Source organism: Panthera onca, chromosome C1 (genome assembly GCF_046562875.1).
Source record: "Panthera onca isolate mPanOnc1 chromosome C1, mPanOnc1 haplotype 2, whole genome shotgun sequence".
NCBI lineage: Eukaryota > Metazoa > Chordata > Mammalia > Carnivora > Felidae > Panthera > Panthera onca.
Window position 1 is genome coordinate 162,825,830 of NC_138346.1, and position 27,612 is coordinate 162,853,441.

At 34.8% G+C, this 27,612-nt stretch overlaps 1 protein-coding gene across 3 annotated transcripts; it reads left to right on the forward strand.

The window, feature by feature from the left end:
• Positions 1–108: 108 nt before the first annotated feature.
• ZRANB2 (zinc finger RANBP2-type containing 2) lies at positions 109–17,877 on the forward strand. 3 transcript variants are annotated; one of them, XR_009607733.3, is made up of 11 exons: positions 109–222; positions 2,606–2,658; positions 2,750–2,858; positions 4,185–4,267; positions 8,624–8,700; positions 8,993–9,127; positions 10,225–10,394; positions 12,179–12,265; positions 14,177–14,335; positions 15,404–15,473; positions 16,023–17,877. XR_009607733.3 is itself a non-coding variant. In XM_060625232.3 (11 exons), the coding sequence occupies exons 1-10, from the start codon at positions 167–169 to the stop codon at positions 15,431–15,433; spliced, it is 963 nt and encodes a 320-aa protein (XP_060481215.1). In that variant the 5' UTR covers positions 109–166; the 3' UTR covers positions 15,434–15,473; positions 16,023–17,877. The 3 variants fall into 3 exon arrangements, 2 of the variants coding, with proteins under 2 accessions (XP_060481215.1, XP_060481214.1); XM_060625232.3 differs by having other exon boundaries at positions 15,400–15,473; XM_060625231.3 differs by lacking the exon at positions 15,404–15,473.
• The last annotated feature ends 9,735 nt before the right edge of the window (positions 17,878–27,612 follow it).

Genomic DNA, 27,612 nt, shown 5'->3' on the forward strand with positions numbered 1-27,612 from the left:
AATAACGTTGAAACTCAATCCCGGCCGAGTGTCCTCATTATCAAGCTTGGTGCAGTGGTGCGTCAGAATCAGGCGTCTTGGAGACAGCCCCGGAGTGCCGAAAGTCCCCTGCCCGCTTCCTCCTGCGAAGACGTAGCTGCGGGTGGCTGTGGTGGCGGCGTCCAAGATGTCGACTAAGAATTTCCGAGTCAGTGACGGTGACTGGATTTGCCCTGACAAAAAGTGAGTTCATGAAGGGTCCCGAATTGGGGCAGGGTTTAACGGTGGAGGCTTTCTCGGGTTGTTTCGGCGTTTTCCGTTTTTATGGTCTCCAGTACCTCAGGCCGGGTTGAGAAGGCGAACCGCCGGCTCCCAGGCGGGAAGGAGGCTCCAGCTTCTTCTCGATGAGGTATTTCGGGAGCCTTTGTTTTGAGAATGTCTCCCAAGTTTCCTCGACATTAACTCTCCAAGACAGCCCCTCTTTTTCGAGAGCGAGATGGCCTACCTTTTGCCCCCACACCCCACCCCCGCCTCGGCCAGGTTTCAGCGATAAGGAAATCTACAGAGTCGTGCCCAGCTTGCTATTGGATCTGCCCCACGTGACTTTTTCCTGCAGAACTTTACTTTTGTTCGCGGGAAGCTGCTTTCTCGAACTCGTTTTTTGTTTTTTCATAATTCGCCTTGTTGTGTTTTTTTGTTTGTTTGTTTGCTTCCTTTTTAATTTCCGCTTTCTCCCGTACTGTTTATACTTGACCCTAAACGCTACCCTTCTTGGATTTAGGAGATTCTGACTTTTTTCTCTAGTAATCTTTAATTTCCCCACGAGAATCGAACGTTTCGCCTGCTTAGAGCCGAAAGGCAGGAGGCCTGTGTTTCTGCCTGCCTGGAGATGCCTGCAGCACAGAAGCACGTGTTTAGTGGCTCAGCCTTTTGACATTGCTGCTGAAGTCTGTGTGCTCTATTAAATTGCTAGATTATTTTGGAGGGTGCTCAGATACATGTACCTGTTTGGAAATACATGGAAAGTAGTTGTCCAAAAATTGAATGCACAACTCACGTTCAAATAAAAGTCTCAGATTTCTTGTCCTTAGGCTAGCCAAAGATAAAAATTCACAGAGAAACTTTTAAGCAAACAAATGTGGGTTTAATTCCAGTTCCCTTGCTTACAGATATGTAACTTTAAGTAGGTTATTTAACTGTTAAAAAAAAATGGTATAGAATAGCTCCCTTTCAATGAATATAGGATAGCATAGTGTGTAGAGCAATGAAATACAGCAGATACTCTTAATTGGTAGCTATTGGTTTTAGTTTAAGAGAATTAAATCATCTAATGTCTGTAACGGAGATTAAGTCCACATTTCCTGGGTATTTGACTTCTGACCACCTTGTAAGTAGTTTAAATGAAATACTGTGTTTATTTCATAACAAATTGATCGCCTATTTGCATAAAGATTAGGATGATCTGAAGGATCAGGTGTATCTGACAGTATTGAATGAGACCAATTCATATGCTATGAATACCATTGCTCAGTGGTAAATACTATTGAAACCATTCAAAAGGTATAGCACAACTTCTGATTTTAATGTTACTGATTGATTACTTGTACAATGATTTACCTTTGACAGTGTCATTAATGACAGCATACACAAATATTTGAAGTAGGTGTCTAAGTGCATTCAACTCAATTACAAAGATATGGATACAATATTTCTACAATGTGTATATTCAGATATGTATTTTCAAAGAAAAGTAATCAATTTTTTAAAATTTAAGCTTTGTATATCACTCAGCATTTAACATGGTTTTACCAATATGCAGATGCACTATCAAGACCATGTAAATGAACTTGATAAGTTTTTTGTTTACTTAAGTTTGCTGAATATAAACATAAAGTGACACTGTGTTACTCCATATGTTGGGTTTATTGGTTGTGGTTGTTACTTTTTTCAACTAGGTTTCAGAGGTTTGGTAAATGCCCCTACACAACTCCCATTTCCTTATAGTTATTGAACCTGCGTATGTTTTTAGTCCATATAACCTATCATCTTTCCTTACCATTCTATCTTCTGCTTGTAAAAAGAGCATTTTATCAAGACCCATGAAGCTATATTCTCCCCACTGGTCCATCCTTAGGATTATGTATTTCTTATCATACTTAACACATTTTTGTATGTATTTCCTTATTTTCTATACTAGGAATTACTTTGAAGTTGTTTTGGTTTTGTTTCTAACTCTCTGGTGCCTCCTCAGTAATTGCTAAAGTGGATATCTCACTTCAGCTTTGCCAAGGGGATTTTGTTGTAATCGATCACATGTGCTAATAGAACACTGAAACACAGAAATCTTAAGCGACTTACTAGGATCACGTAACTAGATAGTGAAAGATTGGAGTTTCTTATCCTGGACTTTTGACTTAAATTTTATATTTATCTTTCATTTTTTCCACCTAAATTATGATGATTTTTTTTTTTCGTAGTTAACATTGACATAACATGACTGAGATGGTGTTAGAGAAGTTCTGGATGTAGGTGTATAGTAAGGAATCATTAAAAAGTTGTGTATAGAGAATTTTAAAAATTCTTCAGTTTTAAATCTCTTTCTAAATATTTTTTACTTTATTTTCAGATGTGGAAATGTAAACTTTGCTAGAAGAACCAGCTGTAATAGATGTGGTCGGGGTAAGCATTTAAGGAAGCTTCTTTTAAGACTGTATACAGATCATTTTTAAAATTTCCCCAGATTAATCATGTATCATTTTCCTATTTTCAGAGAAAACAACTGAGGCTAAGATGATGAAAGCTGGGGGTACTGAAATAGGAAAGACACTTGCAGAAAAGAGCCGGGGCCTTTTTAGTGCTAATGACTGGCAGTGCAAAACGTATGTGTTTTAAATTATCCACTTTTTCTTCCATAATAACATATCTAGCCACTACTTATTAATATTTCCGATTCTTTGTCACATTGACAAACTTGAGGAAACCTAAGTCAAAGATCTGTGTACTGTTTAGTCTGTATCTGAAGTATAGAAGTTTAGTCTGTATAGAAGTATAAAGAACTTTTAAAAATTCTATTTTTTTAATGGTAGTATTAGTTTATACTATGATGGATTATGTATACCAGTAAATGAATGCTTAAGGTGAGCTTGCATTTCAAAAAAAGGATGAAGGGCTATTTAAAATCACCAAAGCCTACTTCTTTCTATTAAAAAATATGAAAACTTTTAGCTTCTATCATTAATGTGAAATACACTTAAAATTCATTTGACCTGTTTACAGAGTAATTTTAGAATCATAAGTTGTGTGTCATAAATATCTGTAATTAGGCATTCTTAATATGTTTGATTTTCAAGTTCTGTATAGATATTTTTTTCCAACTTCCATCTTTTCTGTTGTGCAGATGAATCAAATATATAAAAAAGGACTGAATCAGAAGAGGGTCATAAAATAAATTTCTGATCCTATATGGATTAAAATTGTACTGGAAAATTTTTTGTCAACAGATTAGGTCACTGGATTTGGTATGCTGTGAAATTTAGTGCTTGAACTGATTCCTCAAAAAAAATATTTTTTTTTTGGGGCGCCTGGGTGGCTTGGTCGGTTAAGCGTCCGACTTCAGCTCAGGTCATGATCTCACGGTCCGTGAGTTCGAGCCCCGCATCGGGCTCTGTGCTGACAGCTCAGAGCCTGGAGCCTGCTTCCGATTCTGTGTCTCCCTCTCTCTCTGACCCTCCCCCGCTCATGCTCTGTCTCTCTCTGTCTCAAAAATAAATAAACGTTAAAAAAATTTAAAAAAAAAAAAAAATATTTTTTTTTTGATGTTATTTGGAAGGTATAACTTTGCTGTCTTTTGAGGTAAATTTGGAGACTGAGAAATTAGTAAAACCTTTAATTTAAAAGGTGATTTTTCCCTCTAAGACATCAAAATCTGTGTATATATAATTTGTCTCCTATTGAAAAAATGACAAAGGCACTCTTCATACTGTTTAGCTTTTGCTTCTGCTTAAATAGTTGTCTTTTGTTGGAATCCATATTTTCTCTTAGAAAATGTGCACTAGTACATTTTCTTTGTTTACATTATCCTTAACAAATATTTCTTTATAGTAGTGGTTTTATCCTAGTTTTTATTTTAAAATTCTAAACTATCTAGAAATTAACTCTCTTTCTTGTGTTATAGTCTACTAATTTGGTATTTTTCCCTTCCAAAGGTGCAGTAACGTGAATTGGGCCAGAAGATCAGAGTGTAACATGTGTAATACTCCAAAGTATGCTAAGTTAGAAGAAAGAACAGGTAAAATTCAATCACATTCTAACGAAGTGACTTTAATATTTTTAATGTTTATTTATTTTGAGAAAGAGAAAGAATCCCAAGCAGTCTCCGTGCTGCCAGCACAGAGCCCAATCTGGTACTCCATCTCATGAACCAGGAGATCATAACCTGTGCCAAATCAAGAGTCAGATGCTTAACACTGAGCTACTCAGGTGCCCCTAAATGATCTTAAAAGAAATAAAATTTGAATTAGCAGTTCTGTCAGCTTCTTATAAGAGTACAGTAATTGAAGATTCTGTCTGTTCTGCCCTTAGGTTTTTTTACCTTAATGTTTTTCTGCCATACACAAAGTCATTTTCTGTTTAACAGTATCACAGTTTACAGAGTATAGCATTAGAGAGCTCTGTGCTAACAAATAGTGAAAATTAATAAGGGCAAAGGGAAGACTCACTAGCCCTTTAAGAATCATCTGGACTTGGCCCTTCTAGACTTTAGCAAATTCTTGTTTTCTTCCCCTCGTTCTTTTTTTAATTTTAATTTTTTTGATACTGTCACATGTGAGAACATTATAACCTAATGTCCTAGATATTTTTCCTTTTGTAATCCTCAAATCCCACCCTACTCTTCTCATTCTGAGCCTTTGTACTTATTGGACAGGTTGAGGCCTTCTGATAAGAGTCTCCTTTCTTTCATTCACCTCTTAAGGTATATATCTTATGTTTTTTTCATCTTTTTTCTGATAGTTTATTTTGTGTCCTTTTTAGAGCCATCCCCTTCTACCTGACCACAGAATGTTGGGGTTCTTCAAGACCCAGTCCCTCAGTTTTCTTTCTAAGTCCTAACTTTAAGTAACTTCAGCACACCATGATACCCAAATGTGTGTCTTCAGCTGAGACTTCTTTGACCCATATATCCAGCTGTCTATTCAACATCACCAAGTAAATGTCAAACTTATTATATCCAAACCGAACTCATGAGTTTCCCCCAGGACCTGGCCCTCTTCTAGTGATCTCTTTCTCATGATTAGTACCACGCACCATATGCTTGTTGCATAAGACAGAAACGTAAATGTCCTTCTTAGTAACTCCTTATCTCTCCTCTACTCCCCTCAAAATTCTTTTCCATGACTACCCTAGATAAGGATACCACTATATCTTGTCTTAGTTTCTGTCTGTACATATTCCCCTCCTGCCCAGTTGCAGCCAGAGGTATTTTATTTTGTTTTCCAAACTAAAAGCTTCATATGTTTAAAACAGTTTTCGGGTGCCTGGGAGGCTTAGTCGGTTGAGTGTTCAGCTCTTAATTTCGTTTTAGGTAATGATCCCAGGGTCCTGGCATCTGGCCCCACATCACGCTCTATGCTGAGCGTGGGCCCTGCTTAAGATTGTCTGTCTCTCCCTCTGCCCTTCTCCCCTGCTTGCTTGCTCACTCTCTAAAATAAAAATAAATAAAACTTTTGTTTTTAGGATAAAGTCCAGAATCTTTAAGTTTTTTAAATTGTATTTCCAAAAAGCCTTTTATCTACTCATATTCTCTGACCTATTTTGTGATTTCTCCTTTAAAGTTGCACTATTGTAAGAGCAGTAGTGTAATAACTAAAGTCCTCGAAGTTTGATGCCTTCTCACTTTTTCTTTACTCATTCTTTTTTTTTTTTTTTTTTTTTTTTTCTTCTGTGATTCTGTTGTCTTGAGCCATTCCCACTTCCCTGGCTATAACCAGTTGTCTTTGCTGGTCGCAGTTGAAGTTGTGAAATAACCTATAGCATTGCTCTCTAGTGTCTCTACTATTTTTAGTAAGGAAGTCCAGGGTTCTGGAGAACATTTCCTAGGCGTGGGATAGTTTGTGAATAAAAGAAAACTTGATGCACTACTGAAAGATTGCTGACTTTGCATTATCACATTAAATATTGTACAAATAATTTTGTACAATTCTTTTTTTTTAATGTTTATTTTGAGAGAGATCATGTGCACAAATGGGGGAGGGGGGCAGAGAGAGAGGGAAAGAGAATCCTAAGCAGGCTCCATGCTGTGAGCGTGGAGCTCCAGGCAGGGCTCAAACCCGTGAACTGAACCGTGAGATCCTGACGTGAGCCGAAATCAGGAATTGGACACTTAACCAACTGAGCCACCCAAGCGCACCTCTTCTCCTATTTTTTGAATAGTTATACGTTAGCAACGTCCTTGTTAAATTACTAGGTTTTTTTTTTTCTGTAGCCCGTATGAGATGAGAATAGCTTTATATTTGCTATGATATTTATTTTAAAATAATTGTCCTTACGTACCTATGCAAAATTATGTGTAGCAGTTAACGTCAAAATCTTGCCATAATTTATTTGCTGTATCATTTTTCAAGTATAGATTACTAAATGTGAACAGAGAACTCTTAAAAGTCTGTTGGTGTTAAGTAGGGTTGTTTTAATATTTTCACATGTTCCGCATATTAACAGTCTAGTTTATTCAGGCATTTTTCTGTACTACTGGCCTAAGGACAATCATGCTGTTGCATTGTATTTGTTCACTTTGCTTTTTTTTTTTTCGCTATGTGAATTATTTTCCATCTAGATCCTGTGGATTTTTTTTTTAAGTTTTTCTCCTACTTTTAAGTATTTTGATGCTTATTAGATCTTTAGTTATCTCTTAAAATTTGTTGTTTATCAGAGTATTCATATCTTAATCTCAGGACATGTTGATGTAATAACTTTTCACAGAGTTTGTAATCTATAATTAGCGTTAAATGTGTGAGCTGTTTCCTTGAGGTTCAGCGTATACCCATTTGTACTTGTTTTTGGTTTTTTATATTTGATTTCTGAAAAACTGGAGCCAAGATTTTGCTAAAGAAAGTTGTAACTGTATTTAATACATTTCTCATTCGTATGTCATCCTTACAGAAACAAAAGAAAATTCTTGTATATTACAATTAAAATCCATATGGTCTCTGAAATAAGGTAGGAGGAGGAGGCAAGGAGTCATATTGCAATTATTTGAGAGATAAATACCGACACATTGCAGTTTTCGCTGGTACAAAGTATAGTGAAAACAAGATTAATGTGATTTTTTTTTTAAGTTAAATTTATTACATTATTTTGTCCAGACAGTTAATGTACTTTCTATTTGTGACTGTCAGAAAAAGATGATAGGGTAAGTGATCATTTTTTAAATGCCTGTGATCAGTAAATTTAAAGTCATACATCCTAAATTCTTTAAGAATACTTTTTTGTTTATAAATGTATTTAGCATTTTGCTGGTTCATGAAATCCTTAAATCCCAGAAACACTGACTTTATGTGCTGGTACTGCTCTGCAGTATGTGCAATAGTTAGATTATGTTGCTTTTGCCCACATACCTCTCTATTTTTTCAGTGGGAGATTTAGTTCAAAATTCCCTCACTTTCTCTAAAATTAACTTCACCTTCTCTTAAGCTTATGTGAAAAATCGCAATCCTAATTGTAGATGTTGGTTGTGACATGAAAGAATAGTGGTTTGCTGAACTTGATTATTTTTTAATAGAATATTTTCACTTTAAAAGTTTACTGGTTGGGGCGCCTGGGTGGCCAGTCGGTTAAGCGTCCGACTTTGGCTCAGGTCATGATCTCGCAGTCTGTGAGTTCAAGCCCTGCGTCGGGCTCTGTGCTGACTGCTCGGATCCTGGAGCCTGTTTCAGATTCTGTGTCTCCCTCTCTCTCTGACCCTCCCCCGTTCATGTTCTGTCTCTCTCTGTCTCAAAAATAAATAAACATTAAAAAAAATTTTAAAAATAAAAAAATAAAAGTTTACTGGTTAATTCAGAGAACCTGAGTGACTTTTAACAATAGATTAAAAACAATTGTATTAAAACCAATTTGGATGCCCTTTATTATGTCATTGTATTTGTATAATTAGGAATATTCCAAGCCCTAGCTACATTTTAGCCCAGCAAAATTTCAATACATCAAAAGATTTCAGACTATCTGCAACTGGTAATCTGTGAAATTTTGAGTCTGTGTTCTTAGCACACTCTTCCCGGAAGAATTATGATGAACTACAGAAGAAAGTCATTGTGAAACTTGGTTATGGCAGAGATATGAATAGATGTTTTCCACCCATGTATTCCATGCATAAGCTAAGTAATACAGGACATTTTGAAATTGAGAATGAGAAGAACTAGAAGTGTAGCAATAGGGCTTTTTCAGCTAAGGTATCTAACTTTGACACTGTTTTTTGTAGTGAGGTTTTTTAATACGCTTTTTTTTAAACTAGTAATTTATTAGATAGGCAAATGTCATTGATGAGATTTTTCTTTTTCTCTGTTGCTTGGAGGTGATGTTGTTGGATATATATATATTTTCGTTATTTTAATGAATTGTCTTAGGATAATAGTTTATGCCCCTCCCCTTTTAGGTTATGGTGGTGGTTTTAATGAAAGAGAAAATGTTGAATATATAGAAAGAGAAGAATCTGATGGTGAATATGATGAGGTAAGCTATACATTAGTGTGCAGGTTGAACACAAATTAGAAAACCTGTTCAAAAATATTTTAACTGAGAAGGAATAATACTAAATGTGTCTTATTTTTTATAAGTGTACTTTGAATCTTCTAAAGCAGCTTACCATTTTTTAAGTCATAATTGACTTAAATATATAATTGTTGTTAAAATTAACTTAAAAAAATACATGTTGACCTAAACATATAAAAGTAATTTCTTAGGAAAAAATAGTGATTTTAAACATTTTCAGCTGACAGCAATATCATGAAATTTTTTTCTCTAGTTTGGACGTAAAAAGAAAAAATACAGGGGGAAGGCAGTTGGTCCTGCATCTATTTTAAAGGAAGTTGAAGATAAAGAATCTGAGGGAGAAGAAGAGGATGAGGATGAAGATCTTTCTAAATATAAATTAGATGAGGTAAATGATTTCCTTGTCTTATTTGTTCTTAGTCTTATTGGAGCTATGTTATAACATGAATCCTTTTGACGATCTTTGTCCCATAGTGAAGATTATGTTCTGTGTATTCATTAGTTCTCACAAGGGTTTTGAGCATCCACTCTGCCAAGCACTATTCTAGCTCTGGAGGTAGAGTAATAATTAAGAGCCACCCTTCTTTTAATGGAACTTAAATTCTAGAGGGGAAAGACATAAATGAACAAGATAATTTAGAAAGCAGTTATGTTATAAAGACGTGGTAACGGATCATGAGAAGAGCTCCTTTGGTTTCAGTGGATGGGGGATTTTTGAGGAGGTGAAATTTGAGCTGAGATTTGAATGATAGAATGATATTAGTTGCTGGCTACAAGAGCTGTGGTCAGAACACTTTCAGGCAGAGAACGTAAATACAGGTCACTTAATAGGAAACAAACCAGCAATGTTAAAAAAAATCATACATAAGCCAGTGTGGTTAGAGCAGAGGGGAGAATGGTAAGGGGCACCACCATCAGGTGGTATTTATTCTCTGAGTCCAAAGTGTAAAGTTTTATGGCCTTATGTATAGATCCAGATTGAGGGTACACACTTTGAGGTCTGATCATAAGAGGCCCTCAAATGCAACTAAACAAATCAGTGTGGAACAATTTTTAAAGCTTGTAAGAAACAAATGAGGTATGTTTATCTGACCTGGTTCAGGGGGGTGACTGTCAATATGTTGAGATGTAGGGGAGGCAGAATGGATTTCTAGAGTTAGGAAGACCACCTAAAGGTTATACTGTAATACATGGTAAAGGGGTTAAAATGGAAAATTCTTGACTGCTTACCTGGTAATACATTGTGACAGAAAAAGAGGAAATAAGTGTGATTTCTAGGATTACTTCTTTGGAATGTCTGAAATAACCAGTCTGTTTAGTTGAGATGAGGAATATAGTAGGCAGATTTTTAGGATTCAGGATTTGCTGAGATGTTGATGACATCACATATCCATATGGAGGTGTCCAATACACAGGACTGTTTATCATTCCTCGTAGATAGCATTAATATCCAAATGTCTAAATAATTGACTGAATTTTTGTTAGGATGAGGATGAAGATGATGCTGATCTCTCAAAGTATAATCTTGATGCCAGTGAAGAAGAAGATAGTAATAAAAAGAAATCTAACAGACGAAGTCGCTCAAAGTCTCGATCTTCACATTCACGATCTTCATCACGCTCATCCTCCCCCTCAAGTTCAAGGTCTAGGTCCAGGTAAACGGGTACAGGTCAAGGGTAACACCAGTCAAAATGTCAGTATCTAACTTCTTTATTTATAAATTTTGTTTTTCTTGACTGAATAAGCTTTCCTTTTTATTTGAGATTTCATTCAAGTCAACTTTTATAAAATAATTTTTTCTTAGTGCCATGAAGTTATTGTCCAATATTTTCAGAAATGCAGAGTTTTAATATGAACCTTCCCTTGGTCCATTTTTATCACCATGCTTTTTATTAAAATAGATTTTTAAAAATTCATTTAAATTATATATAGTGCTACTTGATTAAATAGGTAGTTTACATTTAGAAATTTGTAAGTAAATTTAAGATTTATATTTTTACTAATGATGTTAAAGGCTAGTGTAGGAATTTTCTAGACCCTAATTAAATCATTCCTTGCTATACAATATTTTAATGATTTAATAGAGGTATTCCGAATAAAGGAGCCGATTCAGCCATATTAGTTATATTGGCTTAATGCTCATTATCTTGAGATATCCAGGAAAAAGAAGATTTAGTTGGTGTTGTACTTGAATATTATTTTGTTAGTAATGTAAAATTTTCATATTACCTGGTTGTGTAGTCAACAATGAAAATTCAAGTGAGCAAAAGCAGTATCCTTGTGTAAACAATGTTCCCATGAACAATTCCTGTTCATGATCCAGTGAAATCATGGGCAGTGGATTTTAATGGTTTTTAAGGGTCAAAATATTAGCTAATTAAGCACTTAACAGATAATTTGGGGGACACCTGGGTGTCTTAGTCCACTGAATGTCTGACTCTTGATTTTGGCTCAGGTCATAATCCCAGGGTTGTGGGATCGAGCCCTGCGTTGGGCTCTACACTTAGAGCCTGCTTAAGATATTCTCATTCTCATTCATTCATTCATTCTCTCTCTCTCCCCCCCCTCCCTCCCTCCTCCTCCCTCCCTCCCTCCCTCCCTCCTCCTCCCTCCTCCTCCCTCCCTCCCTCCTCCTCCCTCCCTCCTCCCTCCCTCCTCCCTTATCTCCCCCTCCCCCCATCTCCCTGCCCCCCGCCCCTATCCTGCACCATCCCCCACTTGAGTGCACATGCATACCCATTCTCTAGAAAAGAAAAATTAGATAATTTTTTATTTGAGCACTATAAAGCCTGAAAGCTTACAAAAGTAATTATAAAGATAGTAATTTTAAGATGTCAATAGTAATCTTTTTCTACAAAGTATTATTTTAAGGGGTAAATTAAAGGTAATATAATTACCTAAGACAGGATTGTTAATGTATTTTCTCTTTAATTCTTTAACCTTTGAGTAGATAGAAAAACAGTTAAACATATACATGTCATCATACTTACAGTATCATACTAGCTAGAGACTGAGGAAACAAGGAATTTTCTAAGGGAAATTGATAGAGATGTATCAGAGAAGTTAAATTATAAACAGCAGCATTCAAAATTCCTGGATGTGTAAGTCCTAGGTTGCTTTAAAAATTGTGAACAGAAAGTATTCAATGTTAATGAAGTGAGATAATGCTTAGTGTTTTTATTTGTACAATTTTGAGTGATTTTTAGAGCAATTTAGTCAAACTTGGGAAATGATGGTTTTCTTTTTAAATGTTAGCTTAAGTTTTGGCATAAGTATTTAAGTAATATTACCTTAAAATATTTTGTTCTGAAAATGTGTATCTCAAATAGTTGTCTTTTTATATGAAAATGAACTCTAATATACATTTTTCTTTCAGTGTTCATATCACAAAGTTCATTTAAGTGGTCCTGGAAAAAAAAATCCTTCCATGTTGTTCCAGGTCCCGTTCAAGAAGCTCTTCCAGTTCGCAGTCAAGATCTCGTTCCAGTTCCAGAGAACGTTCGAGATCTCGTGGGTCGAAATCAAGGTGAATGAGGTAGCATCTCTCTGTAAAGCAGAGAGAAAAAATATTTAAGGCTGCAGAAGGCGTTGCTGCTTTTTTTCCTCTTATTTTGCTTCTACTTGTCAATTTTATTTTAGCATTAGAAACTAATGCACTTGCCTCGGCTTAATTTTCTCACCATGAGATGTTTCCATTGCCAGCAGTGTGCCAAGACATTCCCATGATTGAATTAAGGCTGCTATTTTGCATTATGCAAGGTTTGTTATTTTTGTACTAGCTAAAATGTGATGAAATAGGAAGATGGAGCAGAGTCTTATCACCAGATCTCTAATAAAGTTATGTTTGCAGTAATTCAAATAAAATTACAGATATGCAGAGAAAAAGTTCACTGTGTTTTTGAAAGGAAGAAAATTAACCTTGCCTCAAAACAGATTGTTTTGTAGGGCAGTTGTTTCAATATTTGCAGAAACTATTTTGTCATTTATATCAGATAAAGTTTCTGGAATGTCTTGTACCCATTTCTATTTTTTTGTAATATTAACACTATTATAAAAGTTATAAATATAAAATTTTACACAAACACTATGTCTAGAACAAGCACTCCTCTTGAATTCTACAGACTAAATAAGGAAGTATGGTTGGTTAGGTAGGATGTGGTCTTAGGTAATCGTTACTGTTAACTTCAGGTTGCATTTAGTTTGACCGGTAGAGGGAAGCAGTTTGTGAAGAAGCAAATGAGACACTAGTCTACTTCCTTAAAAGTGTTTTTTTAAACTTAGTAAAAATATGCTGCCTTTTTTTTAAGTTTTGATTTATTATTTAAAGCATCTAACAAGAATAAGAAAATGACTAAAATTCCACTTCTGTGGAAATTTACCCTGAATCATAATGGTAGTTCTTTTGGTAAAAATGCTATTTAATAGAGCCAAATCTGTAGCATTAGAGCACAACTGCAGTTTAACATTAAAGGAAGAATGATATGCAAACTTGTATTAAGCCAGTACAAAATGGAGAGCAAATGAGTTTATTGTTATTGTGTATTATCATTGTGTTAGTACGTTTATTTGAGTGCTTCTTAGGTGAAGATCTTTAAGTCCTAGTTCCATTTGGGAAGTACTAGAATTAAGATTTACAGAACAGCCTTCATATTCTTCCCAAACATTTTTTTCATTGCTTATAACTTTCCAAAGAATTCTCCTTTTGGGCTTTCTGATTTTATTTTAAGCCCAAAGGTGAATTTTTTGGGAAGTTTGAGCTAAATTCCTTCAACCAAAATATGTAAACGAAGAAAAAAATTTGCATTTAAACATTTGCACATTTACTTCTACCTGAAACATGTGAATGTCAACACTTCATACTTCATGAATAGTATTTCTTCATAAAAATATTGTTAATATAAATCAAAGTTTTAAAGTTACTCATTTTATTTTATTTTTTTGATTATTTGGCAGTTGAATACTGTTTTCTCATTTCTGTCCCCTATCCTTGCCTTTTCTAGAGCAACTTAATAAGTTGCTTAATTCCACAAGGAATTGTAATGTTTATTTTCCTCGGGAATTTGTATATAACCTACATATTTTTTTCCCAAATGGGAGAATGTGTTTTCTAGTCATAAAGTCATGCAAATGCAATTACCTTTTGGTTTTGCTATTTATGTATACTTTAAAATGATAGCCTCAAGTTAAAAAAATTCTGCTTTAGTTGTAAGTGATAAACACTTAGAATGTTAAAAAAATGATGTTAAAGTAATTGTACTTAAGTAGAATTGTTTTCGTGATTGAACCAGAAGTCTTCTGTTGAGTATGCAGTAAGTATTCCTTCTTACAAAATTTTCAGTTATAAATCCTATTTGTTTATTTTTGGAGCTGTTAGCTGAACGATCTGCCTCATTTCTTCTTTTAATGAAATGTTTGATTTGTTTCTCAATCAATGAAGATCCAGCTCCAGGTCCCACAGGGGCTCTTCTTCCCCACGAAAAAGATCTTATTCAAGTTCATCATCTTCTCCTGAGAGGAACAGAAAGAGAAGTCGTTCTAGATCTTCTTCACCTGGTGATCGCAAAAAAAGACGAACAAGATCACGGTCACCCGAAAGGTTTGGGTTTCTGTAGAAATAAGAATGGGTGTTCTTAAGTGTGTTTAATAGATTAAACTTTCTAGTCAAGGATTAGATTTTCATTAACTCCTTTGTTCCAATATTAAATTACACTTTTCAACTTTGAACTTCAAAACATTGATTACTTTGTTTATCGTGTGTGCTTTGATCAGGTTGCTTAGAAAAGTTGTAGATCAAACCACTCTTCCACTATCTGATCATTTTATTGTTTAAATTTTTATTTTTGCATATGATTATTATAGCCAACTCTCGGTTATTTCTGTCTTTTAAGATTATAATTCAGAGGCTGTATGTTGAAGTAATTTAGAAGTTAACTTTTAAACGTATTTATGATTTTGATTTTCCATTAAATATAAATAGAAATCTGGGGCCTCTAGTAAAAAAAATTAACCTTTTCAGATCATTGGAAATCTATTCTCAAATATGTATAAATGCGTTTCCACGGCAAATTATTGTTTTATGCCCTTTATAAAGATAATAAGGAAGTTGTTCTTGTAGCTAATACATTTTTCATCTTGGCAGTCCAAATCTTTTCTACCTTTTTTTAAGAGAAAGACCTTTACTAGATCACTTTATCGGTATTGACATCTTTAAAATTTGTAGAGTGCAGATGTCACCTGTCCGCCTTTTTTGCAACAGGCTAATTACTCAGTTTTTAACTTTCTCTACATTCTCAGTATCTAATTATGTAGGCACTTTTAACGATTTATTTTTGTAATCTTTGCCAATTTTCCATATCCTTTCAACTTGTGAAAATAAGGATTAAGTAGTCTCATTATTGCTGGGTTCAGTGGTAGGATTACCTCATGATTCCTTCTTGTACAGAATTATTAGTTCTCCACATTTTGAAGTTTAGATATTAAGGTTACACACAACTAGTGTTGTTTATGTGCGTTTGTTCTTTTGTAAGACAATTATTCTGTACTTGAGTGAAACTCATTCTGTTGCTTTCTTACCACTCTGCAAATTTTTATCTTAGCCACATATAATCCCCCTAGTTTGTTGTCATCTAAACTTAATGAACATGTTCTCTATTCCATAAGCCAGGTGATTGGTGAAAACACTAAACAACCCTGAGCCCAGGGCCAACCCCTCGGAACACCACTACTTTACCCAGGTTGATATATTGACTTATTCATATTAGCTGCATGAATATAACCCTATAACTAATTGTACAATCATCTTGTGTGACCTAGATTTCCAAAACGTAATTATTTATGAATATATAGTCTCATACACAGAAGCCTTGCTGTATTTGTTTTACATATAGACTTACCACACTATATAGTGTATCACAAGGATTGATTTTAGTCACACTTCCATTACCAAGTTTATATGCCTTTGTTATATATCATCTGTAATTTTACACATTTTTGCAAGGCTTTCCTTCATTATCTTAAATAATTGAGAGGTGGCTATATCTTGAAAGGAGAAGATACTTGTAAAATATAGAGAATTTTAAATTACAGTTATGCTATTACTGGGCTCACATCCAACGTCTGAACACTAGTTAATTTTATGTGTATAAGTTTGTATCTTATATTTTAATTATTCTTTCTGTCAGCATAATGAGGTTTTATTTTTTATATTCTCACAGTCTTATGAATGAATGCTGATAACAGCTCTAGCTTACTAGATTATCTGCTTTCTCCATTATGTCTTACAGGCACCACAGGTCATCTTCTGGATCATCCCATTCTGGTTCCCGTTCAAGTTCAAAAAAGAAATAATGTATTAAAATTTACATCTAAAAAAAAAAAACAGTACAGTGCATGAAGCATATTTTTTAAGGAGTTGGTGTCTTACTTGGTCAGAAGTGCTAAAACTGCTAGTAGAGGTGCATGCCTTTCATTGCTTTTCACAATACAGCTGTGTTTATTTGTGAAATTAAAAGTAAATAGTATTTTAAGCCATAATGTCCTAAAATAGATACTCTATTTATCATTCATTATTTACAACTATTTCATTTAAAACCATTTCAGCTGTGACAGAGTACTTTGTTTCCTAATTTGAACTCTAATTTTTTCATTTCGGAATATGAACTGTCTATTGACTGAAGACAGGATAACCTAGGCTTGCCTGAACTTTGGGCATGGAGGCAAGACTGTGGTAAAGTAGTTGGAAACAATCTGTTTATGTTAATTGGGAAAAGGAGTCAACCTGTTCCTATGAATCTATGTCAAAGGGATTCCTATCACAAAAAGTAAAACTAGTTGAAAACAGCCAACCGGAAACTTTCTCATTTTGAAATTCCCTATGCTGAGGGTGCCTTAGAATCTTTGTCTCTCTTTTATCCAGTTTTACTTTTTTGTACCACCACATTTAATGAAGAAAAAAAATCTTGTGAATTGCAGAAGGAAAGGGGTGTTATTCATTTTCCCTTTCCTGAAAATAATTTTGAGCAAAAATGTCAAACAGGTTCCTCTCTTTACTGATATCAATTGATGAGAAAAACATCCGTTTCAAAATGTTTTTATCTTAATATTTTAAGAAGCTTCATGTGATATCTTTTAAAAACCCGGTTATCACATATGGTAGTATCGATAAAGTTAAGTCGTAGTTAATGAGGAACAAATTGAAGTATATTTCTTTGGGTGAAAGATCAGCAGAGAGATTGTGAATTTAAATGAACATTTATTTGCCTTGAGATGTTCAAACACTGCATAAAATTTTCTTCTGAGTAACAAATGAATGCTTATTTCTGCATGACATGCAGAAATACTTATTGTTCCTATTCACTTGAAATTACTTATGGCTTAAAATACAGAGTTCGTTTTATTTCTCAAAATCTGGTCACTTGAGCTACATTTTGTCCTCTGGTTTAAAAACAAAAAGGTTTCTTCTCTTAACAGTATCTTCAGTGACAATGCAAGGTAAGTATGTTAAGGGAAATCGACAAATTGTGCTTGGGGACTTTTTGTCATGGGGATCAGTACCCACATTTTGTTTTTGTTTTCCTTAATTTTAAATTATTGTCTACTGCAATTAAAAATTTTAAAGTTTTAAGGTTATCTAGTAGACAGACCAAACAAAATTACTTGTTTTTTACTTTAAAATGAGTGATTTTTCTCTTCAGCTGATCTAAAGATGAAAGCAAAATATCTTATGTAGAAGTATTTTGATAATATTTTTACAATGAACTTCCCCTTGTTTTTTTATGTCTTAATTTTCTTTGCTGCGTTTACTGTAGGTTGCACAAGAACTTTTACTCTTCTTGTATTGTGCCTCAGACTTCTTGAAAGTCCACCTTCTAAATTTGCCCAGATGATCTTCTAGAGTCTACATGTTACCATTGGTTTATTCTTGTGCTTTCTGTATTTGAAACTTTGGCTGTACTAAGCAAATGCAAGGTTATAAATTTAGCTGATAGTTTACAGACAATTCAGATGATTATGATTTCATTTGGTTAAACTAAGCTGTACTAGTTCATTTCATGAAGAAATGATGCTGTAGACAAATGTAAATAAAGCTGTGAATCAAGCATCAAGTGGCATTTGTGAGAAATAAATTAGAATTTTTAAGCTCTGAGTTAATCTTTATTTTTAAGCAGATCAGTCTTGTTACATTTGATTATGCATTGTAAATTCTTTATATTCACTTATCTTTCTGTAACATCACGTTATATTTAGGAGTTCTTGGTTTAAAACATTCCAAAGCTATGATCAGTTATAGCCATGGATACTCGAAATTCTTGTGACTTTTTTTAATTGAGAATACCCAAATTGAATGTTTCCTATCAACAACATCCCACACTTCATTTCATGTGGTAAAATAACACTCCATAGTGTGCTTCTTGAATTCTTTGTAAAACTGTGACTTTATAACACTCAGTAACTTTTAATTAGTAAGTTTTCTTAAGTTCTCATTTAGAATCCTTTCATTTAAATAATATGTGCATGGTATCTGGTAATGTTTACCTTCAGGGCAAGCTCTAAAATGTAAGAAAAACCATCTCTTGGTGCAATTATAAAGGTAAAAAAGTCTTTGTTTCACATCTCATCTTTTGTATTCTGGCATCCACAGCCATTGTTGTAGATAGATATTGATAAGAAGGCAGGGAATTTCTCCACTCAGCCCTGTTTTTTGATACAGTCCTGAGATGTTTTCACATTACCTTTTAGCATTCCTGAACTCGAAATTTTATTATTTCTGGAAAATAGAGTGGATGGTTTCAGTTAAGACAGTTTAGGGTATGTAATAAATGTACAGGCATTATATGATTCTTCCTGCCACTTTTAGACATGGTTGTGTATCTTGTATTTTACAAAAAGGAAGGTTACAACTTAAGGACATTTAAAACTTGCCCATGGGAACCGCAGAAGTTGCTAAATAGGAATTTACTTTCAAGTCTGATGGCAAGTTTCAGTATTCTCTCTCATAACCAAAGCCAAAATGGTTAGATGTTTTTTAATCTAGTGATGTGGTAAGATGGTATTAATTTCAGTCATTATTTGTAGGTAGGCAGATGAGATAGACACCAATTTTATAACTAGATTTACAGAAAAGCTGCAGAAATTGTACAGTTCCAATATACCCCCACCCAGTTTTCACCATCATTAACACATTACCACACACTTTTGACAAAACTAAGAAACCAATATTGAATTATTACTATTAATTACAATCCAGATTTCATGTGAATTTCACCATTTCCCATTACTCTGTTTAGGATTCAGTCCAGGGTACCACAATGCACTTAGTTGTCCTATCTCTGCAGTCACCTGTGGTTTGACAGCTTTTCATTCTAACTTGACAGTCTTGAGGAGTATTGGCTGGATGTCCTGGTGAATATTCCCCTATTCTAAATTAGTCTGGTTTTTTTCTTGTGATTAGAATGGGGGAGTTGGAAAGAATATCAGGGAAAGTTACTTTCTCATCAAATATCTGGTACATAATATCCAGATTTGCCCAAATTCATCATTGTAGTTAGTATTTTTCCCTTACCTACTCCATCCTTTGGAAGCAAGTTACCAGGTACAGCCCACCTTCAGAGTAGGGATCAGGGAACTGAACTCCACATCCTGTTGGGGAGGGCTGTCCTCTCACTTGGAATTTGTTTGTAAAAAAAAAAAACCTCATTTATATTTGTATGGATTCATGCATATTTCTTTTATACTTTAGGTCATAGGCTAATGCTATGTTATTTTATTGCTCAAATCGTTCCAAGCTTTGGCCTTGGGAAGTTCTTTGAGACTGGGTTTTTGTTGGTATGCTTCCATTCTCCAATAGAACAGAAAGTAAATGATGGAGGAGGGAGGGAAGAAGTGTTGGAAAGGTATCATCAAATAGGTGAGGGGATGGGATCTAGATCCATCATGGTGGGGTGAGGGTGGGAGGACTTGACCTTAAAAAAGAGTTTTGACAATTCTAGTATCAGGAGGGATGGATCCAGGTAGCATTAAGGCAAATTTGTAGTCATTGAGAGTGACTAGTAAACAGTATGGTTTCTTTTCATAACATTTGCACACATTTGTAAAAAACATTTATAATAAGTAATAGTTCTTAAATGTATGTATTTAGCAAAATAAAAGGTACTAGTGTAAGAAAAATATTTACAATAACTAGGTAAATTCCTAAGTAATTGAATGATTAAAATATATCTAGGAAGCTTATGAGGAAAGTTACATAGTATTCAAGGATGTAAAAATACCTGGGTTTGAAGCTAAAAGGATATAGGACAGCCGTTTTCCCATTACCTTAATTTAGTGGGGGAGTACTTATAAAATATTTTATGGTAGAAATAAAGTGATAAAAATGGGAAGACTCAGTCTTGTCTGGATGAAAGCAAAATGCTTTACAGGAATTGACTTCAGTAGTCCTGAAGGAAGGAGATGGTTTGTAGATGAATGTGAGCTAAATGGTGAAGGCTCAAGTTTTGATCATGTTTTTAGAGGACCAAAAGTAACCATGGCTGTGAGAAACCTTGGAGAGAAGGAACCTCTTGATCTGTCAGGATTAAACTGGACCACATTGAACATTGACTGAAAACAGTGAGTTACAGTGATATACTGAGAGCAAGGATTTTGTATTTACCCCCAAAGATGAAACAGTCATAGCCTATTATCAACCTCATCACAAAGGCTGGGTATCTCCCACCTGGATGTAATAGGAAGTAAAGTTGAATGGGTGTGATCCAGGGGTAGAATTGACAATGAGATTTGATGTTTATCTTCTGGAGTGAAACTTCCTGATTTGAATTTTTACTTTATGGTAGCTGTATCACCCTGGGAATGTTCATTGTGCCTGGTACATGAGTACACAGCGAATACTGGCATTTGTGAGTCTGGTAAGCCAATTAGGTAGCAAATAAGTAGCAAACTGTTTCCTCTGCATTTGAAAGATTTGATGTCTTATATGAGCAAAAGTGGAAAGAAAAGGAAATGTCAGGATTTATAAGGAATTTACATGTAAAAAATCTTGTTCAAGGATTACAAAGACTGATATTTAACACATTGAAAATTTTAGGCACACCATTGGACTTTTGTCATTAGTGCCATTTTGATTGCATCTGCTGGGACTTTTTGAATCAATATGATCTCTTCATTTTAAGATCCCTAATTTTTTTTCATCATTGGATGAGTTAGCACAGACCTTTTAGAGGGTAATTTGTCAGTATCAATATTTAGAATATAGCCAAAGAATTGTGTTATTCAGTTATTTACATATGTTGATTGAGTCTGCTGCATGCCTGACAGTGAACTAACTAGTTAATGACTAGATGGTAAAACAGCAAGGTATTCTAGTGAATCTATCAGAACTAAGAAAACAGAATAATTACAAATTTTGATGAGTACCATAAAGTAAATGAGTGGTGGGTAGAAGACCTAAAGGTCAGAGAGAATTGGGAGAATCATTCCTGAAAGATCTATACCAGAGTTGCTAAGTCTGTGCTAAGATGATAACCTTAAGGCTGGTGTAAGGCATAATGAGTAAAAAAATGAAGTGGTAGAGGTAGACACTCTTAATCATGCAAAGCCGCTAGGCCATAGAAAATAATTTAAATAGATTCTACAAACGGTTGGGAAATACTGAAAGGTTTGAAATAGTCCTAGTTAGCTTTAAGCAAATTTGGCTACTTCTTGGAGAACGGATTAGAAAGACCTACTTTATGGGAAAAGAATAGAAGGCTTGCTTAAGCAGATTACAGCATTTGTGTAATCAGTGTAGTCCTAAATTTGGAGTTATGTGAGTAATGTATTGGGCTTAGAACATGGAAGTGAGATTACAACATTAACACAAAAGGAAGACGGTAAGTGATTTATTTATTTTTTTATATTAGACTGTGCATGCACATGAGTAGGGGAGGGGCAGAAAGAAAGGGAGGGAATCCTAAGCAGGCCCTGTGCTATCAGTGGGGAGCTTAATCTGCATTTTGATCTCTTGAGCTAAAATCAAAAGCGGGATGCTTAACTGAACCATCCAGGTGCCCCCAAGAAGGTAAGTGATTTAAACCATTAAAAGATTCATTCCTCAAGAAATAGTAAAAGTACTAATTTAAGGTAAACTTTCACAGTCAAGAAAGCATTTCAATTTCCACAATAACCCCAAAAGGTACAAGAAGTTAATAACAGGATAATAAAACTTTAATAATTCTAAAAGAGGTTTTCTTAAAGAGAAAAACATGAAATACAACAATAGGCTAGCTAAACTACCTGTAGTTAATTGAAAATGGATTATACACCCCAATTATATGTTGTCACACTGGATTAAAATCCACAAAAACCCCATTATAGCTATAAGTTATGCATTCAGAGTAAGAACACAGGTTGAAAATAAGGTGGAAAAAAGTTACCAAGCAAATACCAGTATGTGGCAATATTAATACAAACACAACAGACTAAGCTAGTGAGTATTAGAACAGGAACTGGATAGTGGTAAGAGTCCATTTAACACAAATGTCATAAACTTGGAAGTGCACTTCAGCCCTGGCTTCTCTAAAAGCATTCCATATCAACGTCTAATAACTTCAAAATGTTAGAGGACTGACAGGGTGAGTAGATCTGTGTATTTGAAAATCATAATACCTTTCTCTCTATGAAGAAAAAGGTATTATGAATAAACATGATCAAGTAGACCTACTTGGTAATTGTAAAACCTTACATCTAACAACTGCACATAGAATATTTACACGTAGGCTATTGAGCCATACAACAGTTCTCAAAGGATTTATAGTACAAAATTCATTGACCAGTGGAATTAAACGGACTCAATAGCAAAACCAGAAAATAATTAGGATTTAACATCCCCATATAGCAAGGAACAAGTGATGGAAATTTAAGATATTCTGAATGGTAATGAAAATATCCTCGAGATTCAGCTAAAGCACTACTTAGAGGGAAATGTGTAATTTTGAAACCATGTATTAGGAAAGAAGCTACACCAATATCTACGTTTCCATGTCAAGAACATAAAAAACAGATCAAACATAAAGTAGAAAGTGAGAAAACAAAACTAAGCAGAGAACTTTTGCTTCATGACAAGATTTATCCTTCCACCCAAAACCACACAATATATTAAAACAGGGTTTTTCAGTACACTGAACTAGGAAGACGGTGATAATCTGATAAAGGGAAACAAGGCTAACCCTATTGAATGCCACCTTACTCCCTTGAGAAGATTTCTGAGATACATCACAGGAGTTCCCTAGATGGAGATTTGCAATTTTCCCTGAGTTGAGATGGAGTAGGAAGGACAAGGCCACTAAGATATGGCAAGTAACAGGAGAGGTGCATGCATGCGGAGATCCTTGGTCCTCCAAGTCTTCAGGTGAGTCATGGTCAGCATATGTTTGAAAGGAGACTGCGATGAGTCCAAGAAGCTCTTAAGAACCCCAAGCATAGAAACAAAATTACAGCAAATCTACCCCATATGATAGCCCATCAAAAAGTAAGTTAAACTTCAACCTTGTTACCATCTGCTAAAAAGTAAAAAAGTAATCTATTTTAAAGATAATACTGGAGGGAAAATATTTCAGAATGTAACGGGTATATGAATCAAGGGGAGACCTTAACTTTCTTAAGAATTCCCAAAACCAAAAAGGAAAAGTTTATTATTTTTTTCTGAATAAATGGTTTACGTAAGATAATCCAGACACAAAAAGTAAAAAAGGCAAATGACAAGGTAGGAAAATGAGAAATCGGTGGTATCTCTAACAGTACAAAGGGCTCCTACAAATTAATAGCATATGACAATCCAATAAAAGTACAAAGAGGAAGTTAATCCAATAGAAAATGTAAAAGCAATTAAAGAAGTTAATACACATGGAAATAGATTTAACTTCCTTAATGAAGTTGGATTTAAGTTCACTAGTATTTATGGAAATCCAATTTAACAAAATATATTTTACCCATCAGATTGTAAATATTCTAAACAGCAATACTAGTTCAGGGCTGGCAAATGCAGAAGCAGAAATTCATGGACTTTGAGTGGAAATATCTTTGTGTAAGCATAGAAAAAAATTGGAAAAAATATACCTCAATCTGTTAATACTGGTTTTGGGAGTGAAAGAAGTGAAGATACTATTAGCATCTTAAAATATAATTAAAGGCTTTAAACTTGTCGTTTTAGCTCAATTTGTTATAATAAAATTTTTAATTACAAAATCCAGGCAATTTAAAAACTATTGTGGTAGATTGAGTAAAAGGTGGTAGTGATCTGAACCAGGTGGTAGATGGGGAGATGGAGACAAGTGAATGTAGATGAAATGTATTTTGAATTAGAATGTTACTGGATGATACACTGGAAAACATGGTAGAGAGGGAAGACTCAAGGATGGTTATTGGAATTCTGGCTTCAGTAAGTGGATGGTATATTGTATTCTGAGATGGGGAAGACGAGTAGAACAAGGAGTGGGGAAGAAAATTTGAAGTTCCATTTAAAGGGGATGAAGTTCTATCTAAATGGCATGACAGTCAATTGGATATATGAAACTGGAGTTCAAAAAAGACGTAGACTGCAGATGTAAATTTGGGGGTCATCAGTGTACAGCAGTTCACTTCTGAGGATCTGTCATGTAAAATAAGTCCTACAAGTATGCACACCAATATACACAAGAATATTTGTTGCACCATTGCTTCTGACAGCAAAAATTACAAATAGTCCAAAGAGAAAGAATTTGGATTATTCATGGTATTTAAGAAGAATGAAGAATTTATATGCATACTGACAGAGAATCATGTTAAATGTTAAAAGACAAGTTGGAGAGTACTTCCAGTAATGATGGGAGACTAAAGAAATCATTAATTTTTCTCCCATTTTAATCTAGAAGATTAAGCATAATTACATGTAATCTACAGTCCATTTTGTGTGGTATGAGAAGGTTTATGTCCATTTTTATTTTCATACAGGTATCCATTTTTTTCAGTGCCTTTGTTGAAAAGACTTTATTATCTTAACATTTGCTGAAAATTAATTGAACATGTATGGACGGATGTGTGTGTATACCTATCTTTTATCTGTATATCTGTAAACCTCCCCCCCCCCGCTGTGTGTGTGTATAGCCATAAATATCTACCTATTTAGATATAAGTAGATATAGTATTCTGTTCCATTGAACAGATGTGTCTGTCTTTATGCTATTATCACACTGCCCTACAGATAACAATGAAAATCTGGTTAAAAATTTAAAAAAAAACAACTAAAACTCACTGGAAAGCATTCAAAAGCATACAGAAATTGGCGAAGAGTTTAATCTCAAAACTACAACTAAAAGGGGTAAGAATTAAGGGTTACTGGCCTTTTGGACTGAGAGAGATGCCCAACCCTCATGACTATATCTGTGGGAAATCAGCGATGGGAAAAATCAGTCTCTGGCAAAAAGTGCCAGAGATTGGAGTTCAAGGCTGAAAAGACCACTGCAAATTTAAATAGGAAATCCAGGTGATAAGAACCTTAAAAAGAATGAGATAGAATTTCTGCCCAAATATATGTTTGACAGCTAAACCGTGCGTGAAAGAGAATCCCCCTGAAGCCTGGTGAAAAAGCAAGCAGAGACCAGAGTGGAACCTAGTCTTAGAAGATAAAACTACTCAAGACCTATGTCCATGACTTTGATGCTTTCCTTAAACGAGTTTATTCTCCACCCTGAGCACCTTAGGTGGCAAATAGTTGAAATTTGACAAGCTTGAAATGTAGGGCACAACCCAAAGCTGGCAGAGCAGCTGGAAATTAGAGGAGAATCCGCAGAAGAAAACCACAGACATGGTGGTCCCCATCACTGACCAACAAATGATGCAGTATAGGGTAGATCAATCCACAGAGCAGCCATGAGAAATCATGACAACAGAGCAGAGATAGAAAAGCAGCTGTATACCACAAAAGGAAATGTTGGCAGTCTGAATTCAGGCAAGTTAACTACCTGGTGGATGACCACATCACCTGCACCCCCAGCCCCCACCTGGCCCCAGGCCAAATCAATAATCCTCATGGAAAATAATAGAAACCATAGTCACTACAGTATATTAACTAGTCCAGTTTTCAACTAAAGACTATCAGGCATGCAAAGAAACAGGAAGAAAAGTTTGAAGAAAATGCAATCAATACAAAGGGATTCAGTATACCCAGATGTTTGATTTAGCAAAAACTTCAAGCATCTCCTTTATTTCGTTGAAATAGTAATTATATTGGTTGATGTTTGGGTGTTTAAATCTACTTTGGGTTCCTGAAATAAATCCCATGTGATAAAACTACATATTTTTCCATTTTTCATGAAAATTGTACATGAATTTTTAAATTGGATTTTATATAAGAACTTACCTCCATGGCAAATAACAAAAGCCACTGAAATTAGCATTCCTTTCTTCTGTTATTTCAGATTTTAAAAATCAAGAATTTTGCACTAAAACATAACCTCCATAAATGTAGGGATATCTGTGTGTTTCTTTTATATCTCTAACAACTAGCACAGTATCTGACAGAATAGATGCTCAATAAATATTTTTTGAATGAATGGATGGATGACTAAGAAATATGCTGGGGGCACCTGGGTGGCTCCTCTCAGGTCATGATCTTGTGGTTTGTGAGTTCGAGCCCTACGTCGGGCTCTGACAGCTCAAAGCCTGGAGCCTGCTTTGGATTCTGTGCCTCCCTCTCTCTGTCCCTCCCCCTCTTGCGTTCTCTCTCTCTCTCTCTCTCTCTCTCTCTCTCTCTCTCAAAAAGAAACATTTTTAAAAATATGCTGAAATTAGCAATTGGATCAATGGAATAAGAATTATAGATATTTTCCATCCATAATGAAGGAATGCAAAATAGTTACTGATCTTGTTTTGTAACCAAGTCTATTTTAAGATTTCTTAATGCAAGTTCAGTAGAAGTGGCAGAATATATTCATCAATGCTAGCTAAATATTGATATATGTTGTGAATTTTAAAAGGTAAGATATTTACATATTAAAATGTAAATTATTTTTAGAGAATAGTTTAAGGTAAGAATAGATAATGGGTGAGGGGCGCCTAGGTGGCTCAGTTAAGCCTCTGACTTTCTCTCAGGTCATAATCATGGTTTGTGGGTTTGTGGGTTCGAGCCCCGCATTGGGCTCTGCACTGACAGCTCAGAGCCTGGAGCCTGCTTCGGATTCTGTGTCTCCCTCTCTCTCTGCCCTTCCCCCGCTCACGCTTGGTTTCTCTGTGTCTCCCAAAAATGAATAAACATTAATTTTTTTAATTAAATAGATAATGGGTGATTATATACTTTTAAATTTTTAAAAAAACATTTGAATATGTGGTCTTTTCAATGATCTGACTCTAATACTCCACTGGTCTGTGGATTAGACATGATAGTTTGTGCACTCCAAGGAAAACAAAATGACCATAGTTATGTATTAATTAGTACACCCCTAAGAAAGATATCAGAGGTTCCTTAAGCAAAACATATTTGTCATTTAGAAATTCTCTTTAATATACTGTACAGCATGTTATTAGGTTGGTCACTAGAGGGTGCTGGTGTTTCAGACCAACACAATTCAGGCTATTTCTGCCTTGACACTAAAAAGTGCCAGCCAGAATCCATCTGGCAGCATCCTATTCCATGGCTCCTCAGATTCCCTAAATCACTTGTTTACAAGGTAAGTAACTAAAAAGCTGACAACTTAGAATAAGATGAAGCAAATCACTGAAAGGAGGAAAATGTTACACAAAAGATCTGAAATGCAACATATTTAGTGCATTGGTATAGAGGTGAGTAAAGAGTCTAACATTAACTCTGTTACTGTTACGAAGTCAAGTTAGCTACAGCATACACTGCAATGGGGGAAGTAAAAT